The 23,972-nt window shown below is 42.2% G+C and overlaps 1 protein-coding gene across 1 annotated transcript; it reads left to right on the top strand.

Moving 5' to 3' along the window:
• Positions 1–3,867: 3,867 nt before the first annotated feature.
• LOC134533454 (uncharacterized) lies at positions 3,868–13,901 on the top strand. The gene is made up of 6 exons (XM_063370978.1): positions 3,868–3,989; positions 4,751–5,427; positions 9,874–10,521; positions 11,134–11,868; positions 11,911–12,249; positions 13,384–13,901. Exons 1-6 carry the CDS (start codon positions 3,868–3,870, stop codon positions 13,899–13,901), a joined length of 3,039 nt encoding a protein of 1,012 aa, XP_063227048.1.
• The last annotated feature ends 10,071 nt before the right edge of the window (positions 13,902–23,972 follow it).

Here is a 23,972-nt window from a genome sequence, read left to right as displayed (position 1 = left end):
AGTAGTCCTAAAAAAGTTTACGCTTTTTGAACAATTTTTTAAAGAAAACTTTTCGTGAGCTGTAGAAACAATTATTTTTTTCATCTCTTCCTGTACCATCAACCATCATGTTTGATGTCAGGCCTGATTCACTTGTGACAGCACTTATTGGCTAACAACCCATAAATATGTCTTCATGTTTTCGTAGGAACAGTTCGTCACTTTCTCGTTGGTTGCCGCAATTCGTGCCCTAACTTCCAAGGCGAGTGGATGTGAATTCCCTCAGCTCCGAGAAAATGTCGAACACCAAAATGAGATTGTGCTTCCAGGACCGATATGAGAGCGGCATCTCCACCAGCTACAAGGGACCAATATACGCCGCAGAGCTGCATTCACCAAGTGGCATCCCGATGGACCTAGACGTGCTGCTTGCGAAAAACGAGCAGCTGCATAGAGCCTCCCTCAGGCCCTACATCTCGTGGGTCACCTACGAGAAGGTGGTGGTGGCCGAGGCAGCCACTACCCTAATTGCACGAAGACCAGCCCCAGCATAAACAACAGAGCTGCGAGAAGGCTGGATGCAGACTGAACTCGTCCAGTCTGCCCCAGATCTGCGCCACAGCTGCTCCCAGACAGACCAGACAGCGAGACGCCGGCATATCTGGAGCCAAACGCTCGCCCCAGCCAGGAGCCTGTACACAGGCATCTAAGCAGCTGTTATCACAGCTGAGATGGGCACAACAGAAGCTTTTCTCGTCGCCCCAGACTACTCACCACTGCTGCCGCCGGCGATGGCATCTGCAGCGACACAGACCGCCTCCAGAAAGAGAGAGGAGGCGCCCTAGCTGCAGGAGTCACTGCGCGGCGGCCTTTGGAAGACCCGCCTCGATGGCGCCCACAAGAAAACTGTGCGCCCTGGCACTTAGTCGTCCTCAGGGGCGGCAGAGGGGCCTGGGTGCCGACTGAGGAAATGGACGCAGCCATGCGCCCAGCCGGCCACAGGCCGACAAGGTGCTGGCGCATCTGCAGCCGGGCCACAGGGCGCCTCACCAGCCTTTACAGGGTGGCGTTCGCCACTGCCCAGGAGGCCAATCGTCTACTGGAGGCCGGCATCAACATCCGAGGCGCCTACGTAGCACCAGAGGCTGCAAACTACAAGCCGCAGCTCCCCAGGACCTGGGGCCGCAACTAGCTGCAGCCAATTCCGCGTGGAGCAGTGCTGCAGTTGGCAGAAATGCTAGCTACAGCTCTGAGCCGCCCCAGGTACACATCGAGTCAGCCGTGGGTCGAGGGGTCTTGTCCCCTCTGCCGGCCTAGCCCTTTCTCCCGTTAAAGGGAGGGGGTCAGTGGCTCACAGTCTTAGGAATCTCACCACAAGAAAACAACATCTAGATTAACGCAATAGTTAAAGTCCTGCTTTTACCATCAAGCAATAATAAATAATGCAAATAAATAAACAACAAAGAAACGTCAGCAGATTCGGCCAAACTGCTCGGCTAGATTCTAAATTACCCCTTCCCCCTTTTTTTAAATTAAATTGAGGGTTGGACCACACTAGAGATTACAGTAAAAATAATTTCACCTCCCACGAAATTTAATTTAATTTAAGTGGCAGCAAAGTCTTCAAAAAAGGTTTATTCACAAATCCGTCAAAACTATACTTTTAAGACCCAAATCGGGTGGTTAGAGGTCGCAATAAGCGACCTGGGACTCCTTGCGGGCCTAGGGGTTCGAGGCCAAGTTCGGGTACTCGGCCCCCTGGGTCCGCTATCGGCAATGATGATATCCCTGTCAGACAGCCAGCAATGGCTGAATGAGGTGGCTTCATTTAGCACTTGATCTGAGCCTCTCGTAGGAGCAGCTCGTACAGTTTTACACTTTATGCCATAACAGAGTTTAACTAACAATTTATTATCAAATTGGGGGAGAACATCGCTACCCTGCCGAACATTAAAATGAAATTATTAAATTTAGCTTATAACACAATTATCTTTAGTCTTCACTAGGCCCATGTTGGTCGCATCTCAATAAACAACGTTTAGATTTTGAATATGTTACACCTGTACCCTAACTGTATTCTTAGTGAACGATAGGACATGGTCAGTCCCTTATTTTAGGGGCTGGAAAAGTTATCATCTATTTTTTATACCATTATTATCTATTATTCTGTGAATTAGCATCTATCATTGAGTAATTAGCATTTTCGATGGAATTTACATTTCAATATAAATATTCCAAATGTTTAAAAACTAATATTCACATATACAAATACATAAAAATTACCCTCCAGTTCAGTTTAAAAAAATACTAATTTTTTCTTGCCTTCCTAAATTAAAGCAGAACAAATTATGTAAATTATTATTTTACCAGTGTAGGGTAGGATAACCAGAAACTCGCCACATGGGTCAAGTGTAACATTTGGGGGCACACCAAATATCTGTATTATTGTGGTGGTTTACTTCACGCTCCTAATAAAGATAAATAATTAAAGTGCAGCCTGTTTTGTTTTCATCTTATTAGCATACACCTTTCATCTGGGTGATGAGAAAGTCTGCAGAAAATATTGTGGACAAGTTTTTTCTTCGTATTTACTTAATTGTGATAGGTCTTAATTGGCAAACATAAAGTTAAATAATTAAGTTAATAATTATTGTCGTTGTATGGGCTGTCTCGTGGTGAAAATAATTTGCTTATATGCCTGGTGAGATCTCAAGGAGGGTTCCTGGCCACGTGGCTGGAGACAGAAGTGATTGAATGAAACAGGAAATCTACGAAACGATGCTGATTTATTACACAGAAAGTATTATTTACATGGTGATACCAAAGCATTCAGCACGGCTCTGCATACTAGTAGAACATGAGCATTATGGATACAACTATGGTCGGTTTGCGGATTTAAAAGTCCAGTGGCGATGCGAGGTTACAGTTTAATCGTTACTTCAAGTCTGTGACAGAACATGGAAAACATTCTATGACGACAAAACACAGAGTAATTACCATCACAAAATACACTAAGATTACATATGCACCTGGTACAGAGTCTGTGTGCGAATGTTAGCTGTTTGAAGTGTTTCGCGGAGAGTTTAATTACGTTATGAGTTGGCACAACGACGAAGTTACACAGGAGACGACCAGGGCCGGTGCAAGGTAAATTGGCGCCCTAGGCGAAAAACCTTAATTCCGCCCCCCCCCACCCCTCGACTGGACACCCCAAAAAAATTTTCCTTGCCTCAAAATACATCACGTAAGCCTAAGATTTTGTCAACAATCAAATGTAAGCAGACTTGTGTTTTTTTTTTTTACTTTTTTACTTATTACTATTACAAATCATAAACAGGGCACCGTGGACTTTAAATAATTACTTATATCAATATAAACATTCCAAACTGTTACATAAATCCATTTTCATCTAGTTTCAATAATCGTTAAACACATTATATCAGCTGTTATGTGTCGTGCTGCGCCGCCCCCAGCTACTAGGTGCCCTAGGCGGTTGCCTAGTTCGCCTATATGGATGCGCCGGCCCTGGAGACGACAAGAATCTGACTTTAAGCATGGGCGAAGGCTCTCATGTACACGTTTCTTACGTGGGCAGATGTGGCCAACAGCAAATTCTCATGGAAGTAAATTAGTTATGTAGAAAGTTTTGTGGAAAGCTTACACGTTGCATCCATGGACGGCCCAGTGCGGGCAAATTAGGAAAGTTCACAAGCACAATTTTCTACCCGAGGATGGGCGTGCATTTTGCAACAAAGGAGTAAAAAAAAAAACTCGTGAACATGTGGTTGTAAATGGTACTATTAAGTTACAAAGTGAGTTCTTTAAAACTAAACCGAAGGTGGGGCTGGCCACGGGGCTGATGAAAAATGATTGATAAAAACTTACGATATGGCAGTTACAAAGGGTGAAGACAAATCATTGATGACCCCCGTGGTGTGCGGATGCATCCGACCCCTGAGCCAGGCAAGTGACGGTTCCGGCAGCTCCGCGCTCCCGAAGGCCAAGTTTCCGTGCGAAGTACGCGGAGCACGGGAACTACTTGGGCTGAGATTTGTGGCATAATCGCGCAGTGAATAATCTTTGTTTAATTATGTAAGACAAGTGATAAGATTTTGATTAATAATTATCAATTAAGAATTATACAGCAAAGCTTTGGAACTACATCTGGCGGATTAATATATATATTGCAACGGCGAAAGCACACATCAACACCCAATAGCCGCGCGGGTAGCTATCGACCCTTCAATCTCGGTGTCGTTCTCCTCGTTGCACTTCCCTGCACTGTCGATGTGTTCGTGGCATTGTGCATGCTATCGGAGCGGGCGTCGCTGTGGCAAAACACCCTGTGCGACAGAGGAGCACCGATGGTTGGCTTCATATACATGTACATGTGTCCTAGACAAACAAAGTATGAATATAAGGTGAGTCAAATAAATGAAATTATACACGAAAGGTTGTTTATTTCTAAATGTAAGAAAATCCATTATGTACAAAGTTTTTCAAAACTATCAAAATATATGTTGTTGTGTATGTTGTGAGGTTGGTAAACGAGACAGTTGAGGGAGAGAGCAGTTTCAAGATGGACACTGGTTAAGGATGAGGAACTAAGTTATGTATGTGACATGTAAATGTTATAATAAACGAGTTTTAAGAAATACATGAAAACAAGGTAAAGGATAAACAAAACATGGCGCAGTCGAGTGACTCAGACCTAACATTTCCCGCATAATCGGTAAGGATACAGTGCTAATTCGCTCACGTGGCATTCCAGTGTGCCACGTGGCATTCCAGTGACAATGTCGGACACAAATAAACCGAGTGCGTTGGATTTATCGGGCAATGTTAGCGAAAACTGGTGGAAGTTCAGGCAGAACTTTGATATTTCTAGGTTGGCGTCGGGGAAGTCGGAAAAACCTTCGGAAGTGAAAGCTGCAATACTTCTTAACCTCGTCGGTGAAGATGCGGTGGAAGTCTTCAATACTTTTAACCTAAGTGATGATGATCGAAAACAGTTCGACGCAGTGATAGCAGCATTTAAAATGTATGCTAGTGAGAAAAGAAATGTTCTGTATGAGCGTTTTGTGCTCTATTCGCGAAAACAAAAGGAAGGTGAGCCATTTCAGCAGTTCATCACGGACTTGAAGAAGTTGGTGCGCAGCTGTGAGTTTGGGTCTCAAACAGATGAAATAATTAGAAACTGTGTTTTCATGGGTGTGCGGGACAAGACTTTGCAGAAGGAAATGCTGCCAACCAAATATTTAACCTTAGAGAAAGCATGTGATTTAGCGAAGCTAGCAGAAATAAGCGATCAACAACTTCAGGGCCTTCAGTCTACAGAAACGCAAAAGTCGTCTGTGACGCCCGAGTGGGGTGCTTCTGTAGAAGTTAACACAGTGCAACATAAGGCTAAATGGAACAAAGAGTCGCCGAAGTATTCCCCACAGACCAGTAAACAATTGCACGGGAGCAACTTGAAATGTAAACAATGCAACTTCCAGCATGAAAAAAATAAATGCTTTGCATTCGGAAAACAATGTTTTAAGTGTGGCAAACTGAATCATTTTGCCAATATGTGTAGAACTAATGGTGTAAACATAGTGAGGCGTCATCAAGAAGGGATGACTGCTGATGATAATGAAGAATGCTATCTTGTGAGCGGCATAGAGAGATGTCTGGAGTTAAGAAATGTAGACAATGTACAAAATGCTGAAGTTGGTAAACAAGGTACAACAATGTGGTTTGAAGTTGTTTTACTTGAAGATTTGAAGGTCAAATTTAAGCTAGACTCAGGCTATGAGGTGAACATCATTCCTGAAAACATTTTCAGAAAGATCAATAAACAATTTAAGATAAGAAATACTAGTGAAGTTCTTGAGTGCTATAGGGGGTTCAAAGTCAAACCCATAGCAGTTGTTAACCTACGATGTGAAACCAAACATGCAGTTCAGTATATGGATTTCAGAATAACTGATGAAGACAGAACTCCTATATTGGGGTTACAGGCATGTGCTCAACTCAGCCTAGTTAAAAGGGTTCATACAATGGAGAAGAACATCATCAAAACATCTATAAAATTACCATTAACTGAGAAAGAAGTACAGAGTAAGAACACTTTCATCAAAGATAATGAGGACATTTTTACAGGGCTTGGAAAATTTCCCTATGACTGTAAGATCAATGTGCCAGCCAATGCAGTGCCAAAAATGTACCCACCACGACGTTCTCCTCGAACTATTGCAGTTAAGCTGAAGGAAACACTAGCTGTGTTAGAGAAGAAAGTGGCCGAGACAAATTCATGGGTTAGCAATCTTGTCATAGTTGAGAAATCTGATGGAACTTTAAGGGTGTGCCTTGATCCCCAAGACCTTAACTTGGAAATAAAGAGAGAGTTTAACCAAATACCAACACTGGAGCCACTAACAGAAAAACTTTCAGGAAAAAGGTTGTTTTCAGTCTTTGATCTTAAAGATGGGTTCTGGCAAATACCACTAGACGTGACCTCGTGTGACCTGTGCGCTTTCTCGACTCCGTGGGGATGTTACAAATTCTTATGTTTACCATTTGGAATATCGTGTGCACCTGAGAAGTTTCAGGAACTAAATGAACATGCATTTGGCGACATTAAAGGCATTGTTGTTTACTTTGATGACATTCTTGTTGCAGCAGAAACTGAAGAAGAACATGACAAAATTATGATGCAACTTGTAAACAGAGCAAGAGAAATGAATATAAAATTTAACCCTAAGAAACTTCAATATAAATACCAGAAGTAAGTTTTCTGGGACATGTGTTTTCTGCAAACCAGATTAAACCTGACCCTAATAGAGTTGTAGCTATTCAACACCTACCAGATCCACAAAATCGGAAGGAGCTACAGAAGTTTCTCGGAATGGTTAATTACTTGCGGCCATTCATTTCAAATATGGCAGCAACACTTACTGAACCTCTGAGAGAACTGCTAAAGGCTGATGTCACCTGGCAGTGGCTTAAAGGCCACTCTGATAGTGTTACTGACATCAAATCTGCTGTAAGTAGTGCGCCATCCTTAGGAATATTTGATCCAGCAAAACCTCTTACGATACAGTGTGATGCGTCGCAGAATGGCCTTGGGTTCTGCCTACTTCAAAATGGACAGCCTATTGCATATGGGTCACGAAGCCTAACTGAGTGTGAGAAAAATTGGGCTCAAAACGAGAAAGAGTTATTGGCAATTGTGTTTGCTACTACAAAATTCCATTACTTTATTTATGGCAGTACTGTGGAAATTCTAACTGATCACAAGCCACTGGTACCTATTATGAAAAAACCTGTGGCTAAAATCATGTCCTCTCGACTCCAACGGCTGAAGCTCAAATTGCTGAAGTACCACCTGGATGTACATTATTTACCAGGGAAAATTATGCACATTGAGGATTTGCTGTCATGAGGCTACATCAAGGATGGAGTAGATGAAGATGATGAAGACATGAGTGAAGTGGTACATAGTGTGAGTAAACATATACCAATGTTTGAGACACAAAAAAAACTGAATTTCGATGTGAACTAGCAGAAGACCCTGTGCTAAAGGATGTAGTCAAACTAGTGAAAACGGAATGGCCTTCCAAAAAAACGCATGCTCTGGTAAGTTGTCATCCATATTGTCCAATTCAGAATGACTTGTATGTAGAAGATAATCTCTTGTTCTATGAGGACCAAATTGTTGTCCCTAAAAAATTACGAGGGAAAATGTTACACATGCTTCATGAAGGTCACTTTGGCATTGGTAAAACCAAATCCAGAGCACACTCTTTGTTTTATTGGCCTGGTATGAGTGTGGACATAGAGAGGTTTGTGTCAGAGTGCAAGGTCTGTGAAAAGTACAGGATCACTAATAGTAAAGAATCACTTATCCCACACCCAGTCCCTACATTACCCTTTGAAAAAGTGGGAGTTCATATTATGGAGTTCGAAGGCAAGAGTTACCTTGTTGTATGTGATTATTTCTCGAAGTGGTTGGAAATTGTGCTATTATCCAGTAAGCAGTTACATAGTGTAATTAGTGCTCTGAAAGGTATCTTCTGCACTCATGGGATACCTAGAACTATAGTTTGTGACAACATGCCGTTTCAATCTTATGAATGTAAATGCTTTGCTCGTGAATATGAGTTCGAGTTTGGCACATCTAGTCCCCATTAACATCAGTCAAATGGCATGGCTGAAAAAGGAGCTGGAATTGCTAAAACCATATTATGCAAGAGCAAAGAAGCAGGAATTGAATATTGGCTGGCTCTAATGGAATACCATAACACTCCTCTTGCTGGTCTAGAGTATGCACCTGCACAGATATTAATGAGTCATCTTGTTAGAACACGAATTCCTATAGCAACCAATAACCTAGTTCCAAAGGTATTTCAAAATGTGAAGACAAAATTACTTTCCAAGCAGTTACAGACCAAGCAGGAATATGATAAAAGGGCACAGAGAAAGACCCTAGAATATGCCAGGGGTCAGCCTGTCGTGGTTCAAAAAGATAAAGTGTGGGAGCCAGCCACCATTGTGAAAAAACATGAAACACCCAGGTCGTACATAATAAGTGACAAGTCAGGCAAGCTGTTGCGTAGAAATACTAAGTATCTCAGGCCATCCTGTCAAAAGGTATTGCCAGAGGACCAGTGTGCTGGTCCAAGTGGTGATCGTTTCAGTAAGGGCGATATAAATGAAAATCGTAGAAGCAGTGAATATGTGGAAGACGACAGGGACATGTGAGTGATTAATAATGCAAATTGTAGAAGCAGAGAATGTGTTGAAGATGAAAGGGACATGTGTGTGATTAGTAATTCTTACAAAAGTGAGTTTGCGGAAGTAGTGAAAAAGGTAAAGGGACAAATTAGCTCCCCAGACTTTAAAGGTTTTGATAACAGTTTGACGCCAACCATAAGTGCTCCTCGAATCCGCACAGACCGCTATGGCGCGTCACCGCCTCGCCCCTAGCGTGTGCGACGTGAACGCACCTGGGTGCAGGGTGGTGCAGCGCCTCGAACATAAGCTGCCCCGCCTAATCGACTGTCGCCCGCACGATAGTCGACCACGGGGGTTTTGTGAGGTGACCTGATTATCTGGACATTGTAATTAACTTTCAGCGCTCTTAAAAACAATCTTAATTGAGTAATGGCTATGTTTAAATATTATTTGTAATTCTGGACTTTAGCGCGATCAGGCGGCGTGCATGGCCCGGGATTACTTTTGCACACGACATGTTTTCGCGGGAGCGAGGCTGGGGAGTCGTGTGGACGCCACAGCCATCGCCAGTTGATCACCGGCCTCCAAGGAGACTAGTCGCGAGTCGCCCGCGGAGCCTCTCGACCTCCGCCATTGCCATCTCTACCGGAATTGCGTGAGTTTTCAACCCATCAGCTCCGAGCCTCACGGACAGTCCGGCTAGTCGATCTGAGTTCACCCCTTACTTAATTCGTGCTCATCACCGGAACCCCCAGTGTTACTTTAATACTGTTTAAGGTTAGTGGAGTGTGAAGGTGTGCACGGTGTTGTACATCTGCCTTGCTCGTGATGGTTGGCATCACTGATAACAGGTGAATGTCAGTTCCGGTTATGGCGCCTGTATATGTACCACGGTGAACGGACAATAAAGAATATTAAGTGCTAACTACATGCACTTGCTTATCTACAACTTAAAACCTATGATCTCAAGTAAAACATGGCGCAGTCGTGTGGAATTGTGTTCATATTTCAGTTCGTCCATGTTCGTTGGATTTGTGTGCTATAGGTGATATAACCTGTAGGTGTGCGTTTGTTTGTCGACACGTGTTTGTCGGACGTCGGTGGTTAATAGTGAATATCGAACAATGTTGTTGACAGACTGAATCGTATAGTTTTTTTCTGTTTGTGCCATGGCAGGCCTCAATCTTGTAAAGCTCCCTGACTCTGTCGACTTGGAGAGTCCCACGGCCCGAAAAGACTGGGAAGTGTTTGAAGGAGATTTTGAAAATTATTTAATCGCAACGGGCCAGGATGAGGGCCCAGATAAGGTTAAGATCGCCCTACTCAAAAACATGTTAGGCTCCCAAGGACGAGCCCTTTTCGAAACTTTCGACATCCCACCGGAGGACAAGCTTGTGTATTCTAAAGTAAAGGAAGCGTATCGCGTGTTCGTGGCACCAAAAACAAATCCTTTGTATGAACGGTTTGTTTTTAACCAGCATGTGCAACTTGAGGGTGAGACTTTTGATCATTTCTTGACTGATTGCCGCCGCCTGATTAAAACATGTGGCTATGAGCGCCCAGTTTCGCAGGAAGAGAATATGCTGGTTGACCGCATCGTCCAGGGCATCAGAGATTCGTCCGTTCGGGAGTCTCTGCTGAGGTTAGACAATGCTACTCTTACTAAAGTTGCTGCACACTGCCGTCTGATGGAACAAAGTCAACAACAAGCAAAGGAGATTCAAGCTCGGAGTTCTACTCACGATAGTGTAAGTTGTGACTTTGTGTCCACTAAGGATAGGAAGTCGTCACGCCCAAGACAAAACAGCAAGTTTGGTGATAACGGTGAGTACAACTGCTCAAGGTGCCAGACACAGCACAAGGCCAGACAATGCCCAGCATATGGAAAAAAATGTGCCAAATGTGGCATTATGAATCACTTTGCTGCCTCGTGCAGAGTTCGGAAAGTTCGGGAGGTAAAAGCAAAGCATTCTTCTAGTGAGAGTCTATACTGTGATGCGGTGACAGTCAATTCTGTGTATCCTAGAGGGACTAGAACAACCCACATCAATGAGTGGAGGGAGCGTATACTGATTGAGGACAAAGCAGTGAACATAAAATTGGATCCCGGTTCTGAAATAAATATTTTGCCACTCAGTTTGTTCAGGATGGTTGACAAACAGTTCAAGGTCAGGCCAACATCCCTAAAAATTGAGGTTTGGGGTGGGACCATTCTTGCAGCAAAAGGAGTAGTTAATTTGTGTTGTTCTGTCAAAGGCCAAGAGTCTTATGTTGAATTTGTTATAGTTGACTCTGACAGCACTCCTTTGTTAGGGCTACAGTCTTGTGTTGACTTCAATCTTGTGAAAAGGGTTCACTCAGCTTGCCACGAGGCAAAGGACAGATTCATTAAAGAACACAATGAAGTATTCACTGGTTTTGGCTGTTTCCCCCAAGTATGTAGAATTAACATTCGCGACCATAGCAACCCTGTTTGTAAGCCTCCAAGAAGGGTCCCTAGAGCAATCAGACCTGCGTTAAAACAAGAACTGGACAGACTCGAACAGAAAGGCATTATATGTAAAGTTGACAAGCTCAGTGCTAGCGCTTGGGTGAGCAACCTAGTTGTTGTGGAAAAGTCAAGTGGGAAGTTGAGGTTATGTCTTGATCCGACTGACCTCAATAAGGTGGTGATTCGAGACTACCATGAAATACCGACATTGGAAGAAATGTCCGAGAAGCTCACAGGGAAAAAATTTTATTCAGTGTTTGATCTTAAGGAAGGGTTCCACCAAGTGCAACTAGATGAAGACTCGTCTCACAAGTGCTGCTTCTCGACACCATTTGGGTGCTATCGCTATCTACGCATGCCATACGGCATTGCCAATGCCCCAGAAAATTTCCAGAAGTTTATCGAAGAGAACTTTGCCTCTATTCCTGGAGTGGTGACATTCTTCGATGACATCCTCTGCACAGGCGAAACAGAAGGTGACCATGATACGTGTGCTCAGCAAGTGGTGGAGCGTGCAGCCAGCCTTGGCATCAAGTTCAACCCAGATAAGCTTCAATATAAGGTTTCCGAAGTAAGGTATGTGGGCCAGATCTTCTCCGCCGCAGGCATGTCACCTGATCCTGAGCGAATCCGAGCTCTAACTAGTCTACAGGCTCCCAGCAATCGCAAAGAACTTCAACGTACTTTGGGGATGTTCAATTTTGTTCGCTGTTATATTCCAGGTATGTCTAGTGTGTGTTCCCCATTGTATGAACTTCTTAAAGCAGATGTAGACTGGTTGTGGCTCCCGTGTCATGAAGAGGCTTTTTGTAAACTCAAGTCGCTCATCACTAGTGCCCCTGTTCTGGCAACTTTTGATCCCACAAACCAACTTGTTATACAGTGTGATGCATCACAGAGTGGGCTTGGTGCTACTTTGTTTCAGGAGGGCCCAAAGGGTCTCCACCCTGTGCACATTGCCTCCAGGTCCCTTACAGCAGCAGAAAAGAGCTACTCCCAGATTGAGAAGGAGCTCTTAGCAGTTTCTTTTGCCTCAGCTAAATTTCACTACTATATTTATGGTAAGCAGGTCCTAGTGCAATCTGATCATAAGCCACTTGTGAATGTTATGGTCAAACCAGTTCATCATATAGGCTCAGCACGCCTTCAGAGGTTACGTCTTAAACTGTTGAAGTATGACCTAAACGTTACTTACCTACCTGGTAAACTCATGTATTTCGCAGACCACCTGTCGCGGTCATATCTTACAGACAAGGTATTCGACGATCCTGCAATGGTTGAGGTAGTACATTCCGTCAGTAAGCACTTGCCTATGTCAAACAAACGCTTGCTTCAGTTCCAGTTGGAAACAACTAAGGACGCGGCTCTCTGTCAAGTGTCCCAATTTTGTCAGTCAGATTGGCCCCCCTACAGTAGAGTTCCTCAAGTATGCAAACCTTATTACAAAATGCGGGATGACTTGTGTGCTGAAAGTGGTTTAGTCTTCCTCGGCGATAAGGTTGTTGTTCCTGAGGCTCTAAGACCATATGTTCTACAGCTGCTTCATGAAGGCCACTGTGGAGAATCGAAGACCAAGTCCAAGGGCCGTCAGTTGTTTTACTGGCCATCTATGTCAGTTGATATTGTGCAGTTCATTCAAAAATGCTCTGTGTGTGAGAAGTTTCGCCCAGCCAACTACAGACAGCCCCTCTGCCCACATCCCATTCCAAAGCTGCCATATGACACAGTAGGTGCAGACATTTTTGACTTCGCTGGGAAAGATTATTTGGTTCTTGTGGACAAATATTCCAAATGGATAGATGTGTGTGAACTTCCCAAAAAGACTTCCTCTGCCGTCATCAGTGCCATGCAACAAGTATTCAGCACTCATGGCCTCCCACGAGTGCTGATGGCTGATAACATGCCATTCAATTCTCATGAATGCCGTCAGTATTATGCCCTGAGTGAAATTGAGCTACGAACTAGTAGTCCTCATTATCCACGCAGTAATGGGTTGGCAGAAATGGCAGTAAAGATTAGCAAAATGCTGCTACGCAAAAGTCAGGGCACTGATTTCTGAAACTTACTTCGTGAATATAGAAACACCCCTCTTCCTGGCTTAGACTGGTCCCCCTCTCAGTTACTATTTAATAGGAGACTTCGGAGTAAACTGCCTGTCTCATATAACACCCTCAGACCTAGAGTCATCTCCCCAGAACACGTGGTGAGAGCATTAATGTCAAAGGAGAAGCAGATGAGAGACGTATACAACAAAACGGCCAGGCGACAGGAGATAACATTCGTTAAGGGGGAAACTGTGGTTGTCAAAACCCACAAACATGACAAGTGGGAGCCGGGAGTCATTGTGGGCAAACACTCATCACCTCGCTCCTATTGGGTGCGAGGATCAGGTGATAGGATAGTGCGTCGCAATGTGATCCATCTGAGAAAAACCACTACCTCGCAGAAGCCCCACCAGTCAGCTCCACGCCTGCTCGAGGTTCCCAACACCAAGACTGATGGCGAGGAGGGTAACCGCCTGAAGCAGACTCCACGCACCTCATCATTGGAGCCTGACTTCCGGGGGTTTGAGCCTCAAACTTCGACGAATGCAGTGACTGATGTGTCTACTGTGCAGGGTGATAAATCTCAAGAAGCAACAGACAGCAGTGGCCATACCTTGGCTACCAAAAGTGGAAGGGAGGTGAAGCCTGTGAAGCGCTTAAATTTGTAATGTTGTCTGCTTGTCAATTAGTGTGTTGTAAGTGAGTTGTGAATTGCACATGTGTGTTTCATGCAGTATACTTGTTTTCTGAATTATAGTGTGTACTGTTAATAAGCAATTGCACAACTTTGTATGTAAGTTTGGTCTCAACAAGTAAACCTTAGAACCCTAGCAAGTGGTCACATGTCTCGCAGTATAAAGGGGAAGGGAGGTGAAGCCTGTGAAGCGCTTAAATTTGTAATGTTGTCTGCTTGTCAATTAGTGTGTTGTAAGTGAGTTGTGAATTGCACATGTGTGTTTCATGCAGTATACTTGTTTTCTGAATTATAGTGTGTACTGTTAATAAGCAATTGCACAACTTTGTATGTAAGTTTGGTCTCAACAAGTAAACCTTAGAACCCTAGCAAGTGGTCACATGTCTCGCAGTATAAAGGGGAAGGTGTTGTACATCTGCCTTGCTCGTGATGGTTGGCATCACTGATAACAGGTGAATGTCAGTTCCGGTTATGGCGCCTGTATATGTACCACGGTGAACGGACAATAAAGAATATTAAGTGCTAACTACATGCACTTGCTTATCTACAACTTAAAACCTATGATCTCAAGTAAAACACACGGAACATTAGGGTAGCGCGGCACAAGCCCATCAGAAACGTGGCCTGTAGAGCGCGGCTCCCAGTAAGCGGGCCATGCACGACGCAGCGCATGTATAGCATTCCTGTCAATAAAACACTTTAAATTGAGCCTCCACGTATCTGTTACAACGCCCGTAGCATAGCGTCCCTGGTGGCTAAAACAGCCGGGGGTAACTCTGTCGGAACGACCCTTACTTCCTGCCGGCCACGTGGCGACGTCACGCCCTGAGTCAAGAGTCTCGGCTACGCACTAGCACGTAGTTAATATTGCTAGTTGGCGCCCAAAAGCAACTCCACACCCTTAACATCACCTCGGCAGAAGACAGAAGGTGTCCAGTTCGTTATCAGGAAATGTACCAAACAACATTGATAATGATTTGAATGTTAATGCCACTCCTCTGAATGAGTATATTACCAGAGTAGGTCGCAAAATTTGTAAACCAATTAGATATCAGTAAAGGGAAGGTGTTGTGTATGTTGTGAGGTTGGTAATACGAGACAGTTGAGGGAGAGAACAGTTTCAAGATGGACACTGGTGAAGGAGGAACTAAGTTATGTATGTGACATGTAAATGTTATAATAAACGAGTTTTAAGAAATACATGAAAACAAGGTAATGGATAAACAAAACATATGTAATTGTAATTTCAAATTTTATAAAGGATATTTTTACAAATGAATGACATTATTTTACTAATTTAGCTGAAAAAAGCACTTATTTTGAAAATTAGCTAAGATAGCATTTAATCTATAAATAAGAGAAAAAAATCTGAGTAAATAGGAAAAAAAAATAGCATCCATAGCAAGATTCTAATTTTTCTTGCCCTTACTCATTTTTATGGAATGGATTTTGGGCCGATATCCAAGACACAAAAATAATATTTTTTAGATATTGAATATGCTACACCTTTACCCTAACCATATTCTTAGTGCATGGTAGGAAAAAGCAAGTCCCTTAATTTAGGCAACAAAATTTTGTTTCTATCCATTGCAATTCTGTTGCCTAAATTAAATGCATGCGACAAGTTCTCTTTGTCATTTATTTTGTCCAGATGGCTTAACCGCATCTGTCACCGTTAACTTGTATATAGTCTGACGCCGTCCCCGCTACCTCTATTTAAATTTACATGGTGTTACTATGGTTCGAAATCTCAGGGTAGGTTCGGCCTTGTGGCTAGAGGTAGTGGTTCGACACAGTAGGGCCCCCTGAGCTGTTTAGGCCACTCGGGATGCCTGAAAATATCAAGAAAAGACCAACTGATGTCTGATTAATTTATTACGGCACAGCCCTATACATAGTGCTGCCCGTCCTGGCCGTAACGGTTGTCCTGAATTGAATTATCACACGCGCGACCACACTCTCAGTGGCGGCTCATGATTTTCTTACGCAGTAAGGTCATACACACGAACACGATGTGGTGGTTACAAAACAAACCCTAACATGACATACTATAACCTGACTAATAAAAACACTTCACAATTCCAAATTATGTATTACTCTGGGCTAAAAAACACGTAGGCCCGTAACTCCGGCGACTCTACCTGACTCTTAGACTTGCCCCAGAAACTGACACGTTAGTAAGTTTGGTTGCACGTGTTGCCTACTGGCTACCCCGTGCGGGCTGAAACTAGTTAGCCGGTTGGCTAGGTTATTGCGTGAAGCGCCGACGTAACATCTCGTAAATCACCCACAGTACTTACGTATTACGACGAACGCTCGTCTTGGAGCACTGAATAATTTAAGTTAAATACCACATGGTAAGTCGAGGCCGACCACGGAACTGAAAGAAAAGGTTTGCGAAAGATTACGACTATTAAAACTACATATCAGTGAAAGTAAAAATTGCTGGTCCCGTGTTGCGTGGAGGCTGCAGGCCTCTATGAGCTCCGGACCGCGCGCGACCCCCCTCCCCCGCCAGCCCTCCCGTGGAAACGTGTGATTTTCGCGGGAAACTGAACCGGCCAGGTTCGGGACAAGTCACACGGTGAAACAAATTTTGAAGAAAATAAAGTATTAAATAATGAAAATAATGTCTAATAATATCCTGTGGAAAAAATTTGTTATAGTTCGGCGGTGGGATATGCCACATCAGCCGGATCCTTCTGCCGACGTAGCACTTGTTACCTGGCGTTCGCCCCGTTGCACTTTCTACACTCCGGTGCGCGCACGAGCACGTTCGGTGCACACGCCTTCATGAGACGTTGATGAGGCATAGCGGTCTATGCGACATAGAGGAGCATTGACAGTCGGCGTCAAGTCATTTTTATGATCATCGAGGGACATATGAATTTTATTGGTGTGCCAAATGAAGATTTATGATAGCAAAACTATCATGGAATACATTTTGTATTCTTAGTGCATGGTAGGACAAAGCAAGTCCCTTAATTTAGGCAACGAAATTTTGTTCCTATCCATTGCAGTTCTGTTGCCTAAATTAAGTGCATGCTACGAGTTCTCTTCTTCGTTGATTTTGTCCAGATGGCTTAACCGCATATAGCACTGTTAACTCGTATATAGTCATTTTTATGATCATCGAGGTGTTGGTTTGTGGATCGGGTTGACGTATTAAAAACAGCCAGAGTCGCATTTGCACATGATTTATTACCGAGCTATCCCGTGAAATAATACATACGCACGGCCATCTTGACTTACAACTAACTAAAAACAAAACAAGTACTACTCTAGTCACAACAAGAGGGTGATACAGATTTACACAGCATGTGTTACAATGTAGTATTAAGATTTAATACCCAACACCCTCCCTTAAATCTTAATTTTATCTGCAATACCCTTTCCTCAAGTTAAACATTTCATTTATACTTTCATGAGGCCAGGGTCATCAATACATTTTTCATGTTTATATTTAGGTAGAGGTTTTGTCAGGAAATCAGAAACATTTTTTTCACTGGGTACATAATTGACACAGATGTTACCATTCTTAACATGTTGCCTGGTAAAATGATGCTTTATTTCAATTTTTTCGACCTCTGGTTTACGATATTATTTTTTGCGAGTTCAATAGCTGCAGTGTTGTCACATAGAACTTGAATGAGGCCTTTCACAACACTTGGATCTATTTCTGTTATTAGGGCCTTCAGCCATAAGGCTTTTTTGATGGACAATGACACACTCATGCACTCTGCTTCACAGGTTGATAATGCTACAGTTTTCTGTTTCTTGCTGCACCAAAAATAACAGAGTTCTGAAGTTTGAAACAGTAACCTGAAACTGAGTACATACTGTTCAGTTTATTTCCCCAATCAGCATCACAATACCCTACCAGATCACTTTTACCCTTTCCATCATATTCCAATCTGTAGTCCAGTGTCCCCTTAATATATCTTAAGAGTCTCTTGACTGCAGTTCAGTGAACCTCTGTGTAAGTAATTAAACCTACTCAACAGACTTACCGCATAGGTTATGTCTGGGCGGGAAATCTGTGACAGGTACAAGATACTCCCTATTGCTTCCTGGTAGGGAATCCTTTTCAACTTCTCTTCATCTTCTGCTTTTCTCTGTTCTGTAAGGTCCAAACCCGGGTCCAATGGTGTGCCTGCTGGTTTCGAGTGTTCCATGTTGAATCTCTCCAGGATGTCTTGAGTATAGCTCTTCTGTGCAATCCATAGTTTTCGATTTTCTTCATCTCTTGATATCTCCATTCCCAAGCATTTCAGCATTTCTTTACCTTTCCCAGGTCTTTCATGTCAAAGTTTTTCCTTAGCTGTCCTTTAAGTTGTTCAGTTAATTTGTGGTCATTATAAAATATTAGGAGATCATCCACGTAAACTGCGACAATTATTAGGGTGGTTCCATTTTTCTTTGTCTTGTAAATGAATGGATCTGCTTTGGATTGCACTAAGTTTGATTGTACTAAGACCTCATGTAGCTTTTGGTTCCAGCAGCGGCCACTTTGTTTCAAACCATAGATGGATTTTTTTAACTTACATACCTTTCCTTCTTCGCCTTTATGCACCACTTCAGCGGGAGGTATTACATAACAGTCTCTGTCGATTTCTACATACAGGTAGGCTGTGATGACATCAATGTGGTCTATGGATAGTCCCATCTTTGCGGCAAAAGTGAAAAGATACCTGATTGAGGTATATTTTGCCACCGGGGAGAAAGTCTTGTCATAATCTCTCCCAAAGGTCTGGGCACATCACTTCACTACGAGTCTTGCTTTGAACACCATTTTGTTATCTTGTGCCTTTACTTTCAACACCCATTTCGTCTTTAATAATTTTTCGCCTGTAGGCGGGTCGACTAGTTCAAAGGAATAATTTTTCTTTAGGGAGTCCATTTCACTTTTCATGGCTCCTTCCCAGTCTGTTTTGTGTGGCCCATTCATTGCTTCTATCAGTGTTGTCTCATGGGTGTCATTGCAGTTTGTGAGGTAGGTTTCATGATCCGGAAATATTTTTGGTTTTTGTTTTAGTTGGGATTTTCGCAACACAGGTTCACTTTGCTCTGTAACAGTCTTTTCATTTTCACTTCTTTCTTGCTGATTTATGAAGCCATGGAAGGGCTCATCTTCCAATATACTATGTTTCCTCTGTGTCTTTACTCTCCTCTGTGAACACAACAGGATTTTGTTCAATTTCTTTTTCTTTGGTTTCCCATTCTAGAATTTCCATACCTTGCTTGTCTTCAAAAAACTTCACATCTCTTGAGATTATCACTCTTTTTGGATTTGTAGGATTGATTAACATGTAGGCCCTTGACTCTTCACTGTATCCTACATGGATACATTCTTCACTTTTTGAGTCCAACTTGGTCCTGTTTTGCTTTTGATGAGCTTCATTGCTTTGCAGCCAAATGTCGTCAGGTGTGATATGTTTGTTTGTCTCCCAGTCCATACCTCCTCCGGTGTCTTCCATTTTACTGCTTTTGTTGGACTTCTGTTTTTAAGGTAGGTTGCGGTGTTGACTGCTTCGCCCCAATATTTTCTGTCCAGGCCAGTGTCTTCTAACATGGTTCTCGCTTTTTCTATCAGGGTGCAGTTCACTCGTTCATTGACTCCATTTTGCTCAGGTGAGAAGGGTGTTGTCCTTTCATGAATTATGCCACAGTCCTTCAAAAAACAAAAACTATCAAGGTTTTTGTTTACATACTCTCCTCCATTATCTGTTATCAATGCTTTAATTTTTGCCTCCGTTTGTGTCTCCACCAGATTTTTGAAGTCTTTCAATTTTTCCAAAACTTCATTTTTGTTTCTAAGCAGGTAAGTGAAGGTTTTTCGACTGAAATCATCAGTGAATGTTAGCACATAAAGGGCACCACCCCATGTGGGCATTCTCATTGGTCCGCAAACATCCGAATGTACTAATTTGTAATACTACGGTATTATCAGACTAACTGAAACTGTTTGTTATTGTTTTACGTGCGAGGTTAATACCGCTTCCCGGCCTTTCGGCAGTGTTTTGTTTTGTTTCTCGCATGGCGGCGCGCGCAGCTCGTGCTGCGTCGTCATGACAACTGCTGATATAAATAATCGCGCGGCTTTTGGAACAGCTTCGACGAGCCTATGCTTGTGTAAAAGTGACATTTTATTGGCCTAGTTAAAAAGGACGCTAAAGTGTCGCGGCCGTGATTGGCCTATTTCAAGTAACAATTTAATTTAGGCAAGAGAGAAGAAGAAAGAGTGAAAAATTACGTCATTTAGTGCGCGGTGAAGTTTATTCCCTCGGGGAATATTTATACGTGGCGAGGCTATTTTCGGCATTATTACTGTGAAAATTATCTCTGCATACAGGGCAATAGTCAGCGACGCCCTGACATTGAATGCAGAGGGCTTGCATTCAATTTACGTGAGTGACGACGTATTTTCTGAACGATCTTAATCGTCCAGAGATAAGGTATGGCCTGCATCGTCTTTGTATTGGGACGCTAACGTAATTTTTACGGTCGACTTAATTGAACAGTATTAGGACAAACTTTAAATTATTATCAAATTACGTGACCATTGATTTTCGGCAAATATCGGCAATTTAATTAAAAACCACACGATACTCACATACAGGTTCAGAGGTCCAGAAGCTAGGAATTTCATGCTCGAGCAAGCCGGAGAAAACCCCAAAACTTTTTACTTTGTGAACACTTTCAGGAACTTAAATACTTTTATTTTATTTTGTTTAAGAGTCAGGTTGTCTACGAAATCCCATAGACTGGACTCATTTAGTTATTTACTATTTGTTGGTTTTGTTGATTCCATGACTCGAGGTTTTTCATGCTATGTTTAATGCAATAAACATAATTATTGTGAGTATTATTTTGTTGTTTCATGTTGAATACCTCTGGCGCCCTGTTATTAAATCCTGCAATAGAGTTCATAAGTAAATTTAAAAGAAAATATTAATTTCTTCAAGTACATGTTTGTGTACAAATTGGAGTACCCCTTTGGATTTAATCCCTGCGTATTTGCTATAGGAATTTCTACACTGTTTTCCCTTTACACAAGCTATACAGTCACTGTCTATGTCATCGCTGAACTCCATCCCAGTTGACATGCTCCTTAGTTTGTTGATAGATTTTCTGTTCAAATGCCCTAATTTTCTGTGCCACAAATTTCTTGGCAGACATAATGTTGCAATTTTTTCCATTTACATCATGAGCACTTAAGGCATCACTTTGGCTGCAAGTGCTCCTGATGTAAGAGTTGCACTTCACTTTGTAAATACCCCCTTCATTTTTAGCAGTTGTAACTACAGTAAACTCCCTATTATCCGCGCATGCTACGAAAAAATAAAGCACATATGTAAATCTGTATTTTATTACAAGTGAGCAAATTTGAACTATACTGACGAGTGTATTGTGTGCAGTATACAGTCAAACGCCACAGGCGAGCTCAGTGCGAAGGCGCAGATGACTCACGAAGTGGCTTTGCAACACATCGTCGGACTGCTTCACTATTTAGAGGAACAAGACGACGATGCGCACTTGGCTGAAAAACTTATGTTGCGGAAATTCAATCAAGAACTAAGAAAAGATGTTTCCAAAGCAAGAAACAAACGCAAGTGACTGATTTTTGCAAAAAAGTTGTAAATGTAAAGAGTTGTGCTTTTTTAGTGTCTAATGAAGTGTCTGAGTACGTAGGTACAGTACATACTGTATCCTTCTTACGAAGTAAGTAACGAGCACTTTTATGTTTACATCACTGAAATGTATTGTATGTTAATTATTCAGTAAAATACTAACATTTTAGGATTATTTAATAATTTTTACTTTTAATTGTAACTTTTATTGTACATAAATTTGTAGATTTTGAAGTTGAAATTAATGTTTCCTTTTTTGTTTCCCATTTTCGGCTCTTTTGCAGATTATCCGCGATTTTCACTATCCATGGTGGACCTGCCACTTAATTTCGCTGATAATCGAGAGTGTACTGTACATTTCCCTTTATTTGGAATTCATCATACATCTTGCAAACCTCACTATCAAAAAACACCTTCAGTCCCTTGTTGGTTATCTTGCTGACAGACAACAGGTTTGCTGATAACTCAGGTAAATAGAGAACATCAGATATGTTGACTTCACTCTTGAGTTTGACCAACCCTGCACCTTCAGACATTATTTAATTATTGTTTGCTACAACTATTTCTTGTGTGTTTTCCTTCATGTCTTTTATCCAGTGCTTGTTCATCATAATGTGGGATGTAGCTCCCGAATCCACTATCCAGTCTCCGGTGCCAGTGGTCACTGATGATAAGGCTGCGATTAGGGTGGTAGGTCTGTATTCTGTTGCATTTTCCCTTCTAAAGTGGGAGTTCTTCTTCATACGGCATTCATGATTTATGCCCTTTTTTGTGGCAGTTGAAACAAATAATGTGGCTCTTGCATGTGTCTGCTCTGTGTCCCCTCTTGTTGCACTTATAACACGTGATAGTTGCCGAATCATCTTTCCTACCTTTTGATGTCAATGCTGATTCCTCGGGGCGGTGTGGTTTCGCCACTTTCTGGATGAGTGTTGATCTTATATAGTCTGAAGTAGTTTTTACTCCTGTACTCTCCATTGCCATTATCTTTGGTTCGTAATCTTCCGTTAAACCACTCAGCATGATGACTCCTAGAAATTCATCATCGATCTCGGCATGTATTGCTTCTAGCTTCTGCGAGAGGGACAGAATTTCGTTCAGGTATTCTTCCATATAGCTTAAGTCCTCCAGTTGTATTCTGAATAGTTTTCTAAGTAAGGATAACCTCCTTGTCAGTCCTTTGTCTTCGTAGGTGTCTTTTAATTTGATCCAAACCTATTTAGCTCTTTTGCAGATTTTTACTATTGGATATAAGCTTTCGTCGATCATCAGGCAATTTTGCCTTTTTATCCTTGGTTGTATCTTCCTCGGCACCATTATTTACACTCGGCCACAAGTCCTCTGCAGTGAGGTACATTTCCATCCCGAACTTCCACGAACTGTAATTTTCAGTTCCTTGCAGTTTTTTGATGCCGGGCAACCAGCTAAATTGGGTTTCCCTTGATTTGTTGCTGGCCATAATTGGTGATTTTAACTTTAACACGGGTTGTCTTCGGATGTTTTCACAGATTCCCATGCTTTCTCATTTGTAAACACTGTGTTGCGCCTGCCACTTTTAAGCTCCGATAAACTATCGCTCCGAGAAAAATGCGTTTTAAACTCTGACGATCTGCTGGGCCCATAACCTGTTGGTTTGTGGATCGGGTTGATGTATTAAAAACAGCCAGAGTCGCATTTTCACATGATTTATTACCGAGCTATCCCATGAAAGAATACATACACATGACCATCTTGGCTTACAACTAACTAAAAACAAAACAAGTACTACTCTAGTCACAACAAGAGAGTGATACATATTTACACAGCATGTGTTACAATGTAGTATTAAGATTTAATACCCAACACGAGGGACATATGAATAAATTGTATTGATGTGCCAAATAAAATTTATGATAGCAAAACTATCATGAAATACATTTTGTACACTTCAATGGTTATAAAAATAAATAATCACAACTTAGAAAGTACCTACTTGAGAAAATTAAACATTTTCGCCATTTAATTTACGCGATAGTGCTACTGTCTATAGAATGTTTGCGAAGCAAATGTATCGATGGTTGCCAAACTTCGCTATAATGCATTGAAAAAAGTTTCTAGCCTCGTGCAAGGCACAGTTTACTAAAATGTTTGTTTTTTTCATTACCTAACAGGGATTGGATTGGATTTAGTTTAGTTACGGTTGTATCCCAACACTGTGGTGCTATTCGCTACCTTACCCAAATGTATTGGAATACCGACCTTGGTATCCTATCTATGCCGATCTGTTGCCGAAATTCCACGCATGCACAAAGCTCTTTTTTATTGTTGATTTTGTCCAGATAATGGACCCAAGCCTAGTTCCATTAACTTATACATAGTCATATTTGGGATCACCGAGGGTTATACCACCTATGTTGGTGTGTCAAATTAAAATT

This window comes from Bacillus rossius, chromosome 6, assembly GCF_032445375.1.
Source record: "Bacillus rossius redtenbacheri isolate Brsri chromosome 6, Brsri_v3, whole genome shotgun sequence".
Classification (NCBI taxonomy): domain Eukaryota; kingdom Metazoa; phylum Arthropoda; class Insecta; order Phasmatodea; family Bacillidae; genus Bacillus; species Bacillus rossius.
This window is presented reverse-complemented; position numbering and strand designations above follow the sequence as displayed.